The sequence below is a fragment of the Martes martes genome, assembly GCF_963455335.1.
Source record: "Martes martes genome assembly, chromosome: 3".
NCBI lineage: Eukaryota > Metazoa > Chordata > Mammalia > Carnivora > Mustelidae > Martes > Martes martes.
In genome coordinates this window covers 178,235,266-178,244,618 of record NC_137890.1, presented here as the reverse complement: position 1 = coordinate 178,244,618, position 9,353 = coordinate 178,235,266, and the positions used below count along the sequence as shown (strand labels likewise).

Sequence of the window (9,353 nt, the reverse complement as noted above, 5' to 3'; positions counted from 1 at the left end):
CGCTCGGGAAGCAGCCTGCGCTTTTCCTCTTCACACACTCCAGGGAATCCGGGGAGGGTTGAGTAGGTAAGTGCGAAGGGGTGCCCTCCTACAACCTGGGAGTTGAGCATCGGTGAAAAGAATATAATGGGGCACGAAGGACACGGCAGGTCCTTGGCATCTCTGCCCTAAAGAGGATTAAGCCATTGAACCAGGTGTGGGATCGGGACGCAGCGAGCCCAGCGCGGCGCTGGTAGCGGGACGCACGAAGGACCCCAGGGTTGAGAACTTCCAGGCTCGGGAAAAACTGTCCTGAGAAGGGAACCTAAAAGAGCCAGTAAGAGGAGTGCTGTGATGCGTGCGAGCAGACAGGGAGTCCCGGACTACACGAACTTCAGCACAGTGGACAGCGTCCCGCGCTCTGTCTTCCAATAACCTCTGACGGCTTGGACGTGTCCCCTAAGGATAAACAGCCTTTGGGGCAACTTGACTTTGATATTTTAGTTCAGAAGAGGACGTATTGAATCCAATTTTGTTCAGGGAGAGATCCTGTGTAAGTGAACTGAAATATTTTTGAATAGCCTTGAATCTCAACATGCCTTTTCCGAATGGGAAAGAGCATGTTCAAAGGCATTTCTGAAATACTGATTTAAGGGTGCCTCAGTATGTTCTGCTGCTGTGTAGAAGAGAAGGATTCAATCCTACGGTGTTATCCTTAAATGTTCCAGGATAGACGTATTCCTATGAGCTGTGCCTTGCTTGTCTTTGTGATACTCACATCTAAGAGGTTTGGAAATACAAGATAAAACTGAAAGGGAGCTGTGTATGTCCTCCTGTTTTTTCTTTATGTTAGAGTTGTTTAAGTGTGATTTTGTGTGGTCTTAAAGAGTCAGATAAGCTTTTTTCCTCGGAAAAAAGAAAATTTAGATTAGTATTATTTTAAGGACATTATTTCTCATTGCACTTGTTTGAAGTGTAACATCATAATTTCAAAGTGTTATATAGTTTAATTTTTTAAGGATTTATTTCTTTAATAGAGAGACAGAGTTGGGGGGATGGGGCAGAGGGAGAGAATCTTAAAACAGAGTCTCTGCTAAGCCTAGAGGGGGTGGGGGTGGGAGGCAGGGCTTGACCCCACCGACCCATGAGATCATGACCTGAGCAGAAATAAAGAGTGGGAGGCCCAACCAACTGACTGAGCCTTCCAGGGGCCCCTATATAGTTTAATTTTATTACAGCAGGCTTTGGGAGCCAGAAAAGTTGAATGAGAGGCAAATGTTTTCATTAAAATTCTTGAGATTCATAGCAAGAAGAAAAAAATGATAAAAACATTATCTTTATGAAAATTATATCAGAATCATGGAGCATTTAGGTGTTGATAAAATGTCAATTGATTCTACTCTAATGGATTGAATATATACCTCTTGGCTCCCCTACTTTTAGCACACTACCTTATGTTCATTTTTATTTATAACATTTTACAATTTTTATGCTTTTTAAAAATCGAAAGTCTTCAAATAGGAAAACATCTATGCATAAAATAGATTAAAATTCTTAATTGAATGGGGGTCCTGGATTAGAATAGGTAGGCTAAACTATATTATAAAATAATTAAAGCCATGCAGCGAGATTTTAAATTTTTACTTAATATTCCTTTAAATTATGTTCCTCTGTTCTAGGGAAAACAAGTTCACTTACTCATCTCATAAAGGAACATGTCTTAGGAATAAGTACTTCCTATCTAAATATTTTGGTTTTACAGTACATGTCTTGGCAATGTGTCATTTTAGATAGAATGGGACTTAGGGGAGGTATGATAAGACTATTCCTAGGGACAATGGTGTATTTCCTTTGCTGGCACCAAGGTTTTTAAAGGCATAATTATTTTCATTACTGAGTGGATCTCAAGCAAGGATTCGTAATTTATTTCCATTCTATGCAGTTTCAGTGCCATGGCTGATCCTGGGAACAGAAGAGGGATCTACCGCCCCTTGACCCTTACCTGCTCCTTGCTCATTGTGGGAATGTGCTGTGTGTCTCCTTTCTTCTGCCATAGCCAGACAGACCTGCTGGCTCTTAACCAAGCTGATCCTCAGTGCTGGGAATCTTCTTCAGTGCTCCTCCTGGAAATGCGGAAGCCTCGAATTTCTAACACTGTTTCCGGTTTCTGGGATTTTATGATCTACCTGAAGTCTTCTGAGAACTTGAAGCATGGGGCACTGTTTTGGGATCTGGCCCAACTCTTCTGGGACATCTATGTGGACTGTGTCCTCTCCAGGAACCATGGCTTAGGAAGGAGGCAATTGTCTGGGAAGGAAGAGAAGATTTCAGCCGCGCATCCACAGCACGCAGGGAGAAATCAAGGTGGTCAACTCTAGGTCCCATGTCTTTCAAAAGAGCCAATCAAGTATGAATGTGCTCAGTTGTAAGGAAGAGGGAAATTGCTTTAGGGGAATTAATTGTGCTCTCAGGAGTGAACCCAAGAGCACACAAGAGCACACAAATGATAGAAGGATAGCACTTCCTTTTGTATTTCATGGTAGCTGTTTATATCCACATATTTTCCTCATTCTCATACTTCATGTAAACAGCAGCAAGGAAAAGTAAAAATACAAGTAAGGAAAAGCACGATTCCCAAAGTACCACACAAAACTATAAAGTGATTAGCCTGAATATTAGCAGTCATAACCTGTCTTTACATGCTGTGGATTTGGGAAGATTTGAATGTAAGTCTGGGGAATATTCACAACACACAAGCTCTCACCCTTTTTAAATAGAAAAAAAAAATGCTCCCTGTAAATGGAGGGGCTCCTTGTGATATATTTAGTTGGTGAAATGAAGGGCAGAAAAATTGGCTGGCTTGCGGATTTACTCCTTGTAGCTTTTTGAACAAATCTCAAATATGTAATTAACTTCCAGCAAGTGGAGTGATTAACTTTTAGTAATTTGGAACTTCCAACAAATTTAGAGATTCTTGCTGGTGCAAATATTATATTCAAAAACAGTCTTCTCTGGGGGCAATAAAAGAAATGTCCTTTATGGAATTAGGATTAGAACAAATGAGCCACAGTGAGTAAGCTGAGAAATAGATAACTTAGCCCTATTCAAATTATTTTTTTTTCCTTCTTAAATGTTGTTTCAACCAATGAGATTCCAGTCCTTGCAGCAAAGGCTGTTTGGGTGGTAGTGACTCTTAGAATTACTTAAGAACTAGTGCAAAACGGAGGCATAACTAATTTTTACATTTGTATATTTTGTTGTGAGAATTGTTATATATCCCTATAATTTCTCTATTAGAATAGCACTTAACAGTAATAGTTCTAGGTCAATCCTTTCCAAAGATATTATAGAGCCTTTATATATCTAGTTTGTTTTAACCTCACTAGCTAAATATCCTCATGCTTTGCTGATCCATTAAACCAGATAATCCACTGCTGTTATTTATAGATAAGTTTATTATTTTGGCAAGTGTTATTGTAACTTAAACCAATTTCCATTTTTAGAGGAACTACTCTTTTACCAGCTTAGCTACTAAAGAAACACAAAAATAAGTGTCCTTCAATGTTTGTTACCAATATTTAGAAATTTAGAAATATTTTAGGCAGAGGCTCATCAGACATCAGCATCCATAGAATTGGATATTTTCTTCATTTGTAGGCTAGGACTCATTTTCCCATTCTTAACATATTTAGTTGTCATACTCCAAGTCACCACCAATATTTATTGGGGTTTTTTGGTATTTCGCACTCACTTTAAATTACTAAAATATCTATAGAATAAATGAAAATCATATTTGAGTTCAGACAAACATGAAAATAATTATATACATACACAAGATCTTTTTCTAAAAGAGCTTCCAGTTGGCTTGCCTTGTCACTATCAGAATCATCTGAAGCTATGCACAATTTTTTGGAGCATATTTCAACATAGCATTTCTATCTTTTTTTTTTTTTTTCTAAAAAGGTAGTAGATTTATCTTCAGCTCCAAGAGCCACTTCTTTTCTCTTGCTACAGAGGTATTGTTGACTCAGCTGGTCTGCAGATTTTAGCCAGAGTGGCTATGTAGCAAGAAGGAATATTTCACTTTATTGAAGTTATTTTAACATTGGCCATAAACAATTGTTTGCAGATCAGGAAACAAAACTTTCCATTTCGATTGTATAATCACAGTCAAAGAGGGTCTTGGGTCAAGGAGACACCATGTCTAAAAGTTAAATAGTTGCTGGAACATTGAGATTTCATCTCAAGAGGTTTGATTAAATCTCTAGTGGTTCAACTGGGCTCTGGATGTACCTGCAGAGATTCTCCACTAATTTTTTCTATTGTCCTTGGGGGATTAATATACTACCAGGTTGGGATGGGGGTGAGGGTGAAGAGATGTCTGTCTATACAATTCTTGGGGAAATCAAATCACCAGAACAGAAGGAAAGAATGAATGTGTCTACATAATATGCAAAAAGTTTTTTGTTATTTTGACGTCCTCAAATTTAAATAGTTTAAACGCACTTGAGAAATGTTGTTATGAATCATGTTTTGTTAAAAACATAAAACTCCTATATAATTTTGTATGTTAATATATCATGTTTGTCAATATTGGGCCAACAAATATGAAAACAAGAAATCATATATATCTATGTAACCTCAATTAACTTCATTAACTTACTTAGACCTCAGTTTCTTCATCTGAAAAAGAGGGGTGAGGAAAGAATTAGAAGGCCTTCTTTACATTCTCCATTTTAATATTCTGTGATTCTGTAGGAAGGAATTAATGAAAGGCATGTATTTAACTATGAGTCTGGAAGAGCTTTACCTCAAAGACAGCTTATTGAACTGGGTGGTGACCTGGATACTGTAGTTGTTTATAACAATGATTGTCAGGAATAGAGGGTATCCAGAAATGAGAATTCCAAAAATTCTGAGGGCTAGAGATAGCATCACTTGGGGAAAGACTTAAAGATCATCATTATTTAGTCTAGAAAGATATGAGTCAATAACTGAATGTTAAAATGTCCAGAAGGTGTGAAGAGAGTGTACCCAGCTTAACCACTAAATTATGACACATTATGTCAAGGCAAAGAGAAAGAGAGAGTGAAAGAGAGAGTTATAAATTGAGGAAAAGAGTAGACTGATAACTCCCAAACGGAGAATAACAGAGTTAAGGTTAACTCATGGGTTAATAAGGGCTTCAATGCAAATGAAGGGATTTTGAAGTATATCCCTGTTTGTGTCAAAAAATAATGGCCTTTTCCTTCGACAAACCTCGCTCTGCCAGTGAGAAACAGAAAAGCCTGCCTGCCTGAGACTGGCTGTTTAATGTTCTAGAAAAATTGTGAATCTTTGCATTCCTTTATGATGAGAAAATTAAAATTTAGATTATATAATTTGATGATGTTTGCAGTTGGTGTGTAACTAGCTGGCAAATGTTATTTTGTTGTTTATTATTTAAACACCAAGCATTAGAGAAAACAATGCTTCAGGAACATATATGTAATTAGTTTCACAAATGCTTGATTTTTTACTTTGCTTATTTCAAGAAATTTCCTAGTAACATCTTCAGAAATTACTCATCTAGAAATTGATCCCAAGGAAACATTCAGAGATGTGGCCAACAATGCAGTACATGGATTTCACTGCAATACTGTTTATAACAGCAGAAAACTTGGAAATGATTTAAAGTAATGGTTAACTAAATTATGGAATAAAGTGCATATACAAAGAACTTTAATATAAAAATCATATAATGACCATTTTTACTTTTTTAATTAGAAAAAAGTCAATACATTATTTAACAAGGAACTGTATTTATTATAATTTACTTTGTTATTTAAATTGCAAAGGACACATAAACAGAGATTTACATATACATTCTTGCAATAAATTTATAGAGACTTAGATAGTGACAGAAACAACAAACTTTCTTTTATTTTTAGAGATTTATTATTTGAGAGAGAAAGAAAGAGAGAGAGAGATCATGCAAGAGAGTACGGGGAGGGGCAGAGAGAGAGAGAAAATCTTCCATCAGACTCCCCACTGAGCATAGAGCCCATACTGGGGCTTAATCCCAAAACCCATGAGATCTTGATCTGAGTCAAAACCATGAGTCAGATGCTCAATTGACGGAGCCACCCAGATGCCCCAACAAACTTTCTTTTAAAACCAAGGTATTGATATTTAATTAACCTGAGAATAATTTGGTGCTCTAATAATGAGTTCCTTTTCTCTACTTTCAGGTGCATATTCTCAGCAACTAAGAACACCTTTCCTAAAGAAGAAAGAGTTGATTGAAGGCTTGATAAGCATGCACTTGCACAGGAGTGGGTCTAAGTTCATTGGAAGTCACCAGTGGCCTGGAAATAAAGAGAAAATAAATCTCACCTCATAGCTAACTCACATCTTGGAATTAAAAAACAAACAAACAAACATAATTTTCTTGACTATTGATCATTTCTTTAATTGAAATGGTGGGAATGTCCAGAGATAAATCATAAGCTACATTCTCTCACAGTACTTCCTTAAGGTTTCATTCTTTTAGCCTGCTAGCATGTTCGTTCAAATGGTGGCTTTACTGTTAGATCATCCCACTGTCTGATAGTTAAAATAGCTTCCAAAGAGATTATTTGTCAGGTTGTTTGTATTCACTCTGACAAATTGTTCTGGGATGCTGGATATTATTAATGAACCAGAGGGCCATACATTTAACTTGAATACACTGCATGACTTCCAAGCCATTAACCACTGCTTATGTATAAGCATACAAAGGACTATATTTATTAATTACCAGTTACTGACTGTAATACCTAATTCTTGTTTGAAATAATATTTTGAATACTATATAAAACAAAGAACAAACAAAAAATGCACAAAAATGGCAAATAAAGCATTCTTCTAATGGAAACAAAATTAATAAAAGCTCTGGACCCCAAGTAACATTATTGGAGTATCTTTATTTCAACATTTGATGTTACCATTACTGATAATCTAAACTCTAATAAAATAGCAGTAAGTATGAGTATTTTATAATTAGCATATTTTCTATTTTTTTTAATTTTATTTATTTACTTGATAGAGAAATCACAAGTAGGCAGAGAGGCAGGCAGAGAGAGAGGGGGAAGGAGGCTCCCTGCTGAACAGAAAGCCCGATGCAGGGCTCGATCCCAGGACCCTGAGATCATGACCTGAGCCGAAGGCAGAGGCTTAACCCACTGAGCCACCCACGTGCCCCAGCATGTTTTCTATTTTGATTAGATATTAAAACTCTGTAAGTGGTTAGTTATACTTTGTATCACAAAGCAAACTAAAAGTAAAATGAACAGCGTTATAATAAAAGAATCCATAAAAAATTTTTCCCTGAAAAATGAACACACCTGATGAGGTTCACAGTACAGAAGTCCAATGAGCAAATGTATTTGAGATCCAGACACAATGTGATTTTTTATCTCTAATTACTTCCTCTTTCCAATTGTTCTTTCACAACCAATACTGGACAATCAGCTTGAATTTCAGATACGTTAGCAATTTACTTGCTTTTTCCAGATCTAAAGGAAACATCAGTAAATGCTTTTTCATGGAAGGTTGAGGGGACTCCTTAAACTAAAAACCTCATCTAAATGTAATCGGAATATATTTATTTAGATATTCCTTAGATAAAGATGCAAAGGCAATTCCATGGAGAAAGGGTAGTCTTTTCAACAGTGCTTGAAGAAATTTTGGGGAGTGATGAGTATGTTCATGACTTGACTGTAGTGACAGTTTCATAAGTGTGTAATATGTCAAAACTTCGACTGTGCATCGTAATTATATGGAGTTTATGTCAATATACTTGTCAATTATACTTCAATAAAGATGCTAAAAAAGCAAAAAAAAAAAGTTATCAGAGTTATCAGAAGACACAGCTGCAATTGAGAATTAACCAAGTTCTAACAACAGGGGAAATGAGTCTGGGGAAGGAAGTGGGGACGGGAACCAGCCTCAGCTTTTCTAGGTTGGGAGAATGAGCACGTTAAAAGCTGCCACATTGTATTTTTACGTGGGCTCATGGTTCTACTTACCTGCCACTTTCTCTGATACCTTTTATCACATTCCTAAAAACCATCATGTAAACTTATTATCTCTTATAAATCATGGAAGAAATGCCACGCCTGCTCACAGAAAAGCCTGCCCTTTGCTCTTCCCTCACCTGGGTACTATACAACAGAGGCTGCCAAATTTTTCTGTAAAGGATCAGATAGCAAATATCATGATTGTAGGTTATCTGGTCTCTATTGCAACTAATAATCAATTCTGCTTTTGTAGAATACAAGTAACCATAGACACCATGTGAATGAATGAGCATGGTTGTGTTCTAATAAAACTTTGTTTATGGACAATGAGATCTGAATCTGTATCATTTTCAGGTGTCCCAATATCTTCTTCTTTTGACTCTTTCAACAATTTTTTAAAGATGTAATGACCACTTTTAGCTCATAGCGTGGACAAAACAGGCAGTGGGCAGGATTTGGCTTGTGGGGTGTGGCTTGCTGATCAGTTTTAGGGGTTGCTTATTAAACTCTTAAGGAATACATTATATGTTAATACAAAAAACTCATAAGGAACAAGCTAGGATAAAGTGAGAAGGACAGTGAATAAAATAAAAATAAAAAATTTGTAATAGGCTGAAAAGCAAATATTATGATATTGAGCAGGGATAACCTAGTCCTAATCCTATTCAATCGGATGTTATTTTCTTCTGGAACAGTACTAGAAATTACAGATCATATAAATAAAAATCCATATAAATTTAAAAAAGTCCTCTCTAAATGCAGCATGGATTGCACATGAAGATAATATGCAAAAGACTAGAATCAGAGCAATATTTATTGAGAGAAAGTACAGAGGAGAGTACAGACTCAGAACCCAGGTTCAAATCTCAACGTCATCAACTATTGGCCAAGAAACTTTGGAAAACTTACTGACCTTCCTTGTGCCATAGCTCCCTCATAAAATTCAATATCTACTTGCTAGTTTTGTCTTGAGGATTAAATGAGTTAGTGCTTGTAAGGTGCTTAGAAGCTAAGTGCTCTGACAGTAAAACAATTATCAGCTATATCCTTGGACGTTATGGAATTAAGCATCTATACTGCAGTCAGACATGCAGAGAAGGGAGGCTGACAGTTACTTTAGCCAAACTCACCACATATAGGATTTTATTTTATTTATTATTTTATTTTATTATTTTTTTAAAAAGATTTTATTTATTTATTTGACAGGCAGAGATCACAAATAGGCAGAGAGGCAGGCAGGGGTTGGGGGGAGCAGGCTCCCCGCTAAGCAGAGAGCCAGACTCAGGGCTTTATCCCAGGACCCTGAGATCATGACCTGAGCCGAAGGCAGAGGCT

At 36.7% G+C, this 9,353-nt stretch overlaps 1 protein-coding gene across 1 annotated transcript; it reads left to right on the top strand.

Annotated features, from left to right (window-relative positions):
- Positions 1–1,931: 1,931 nt before the first annotated feature.
- Positions 1,932–6,347, top strand: FAM237A (family with sequence similarity 237 member A; the record flags this gene model as incomplete). The annotated part of the gene is given in 3 exon segments (XM_080799193.1): positions 1,932–2,343; positions 6,210–6,316; positions 6,318–6,347. Coding segments are annotated over 3 exon segments (549 nt in total).
- Positions 6,348–9,353: the final 3,006 nt, after the last annotated feature.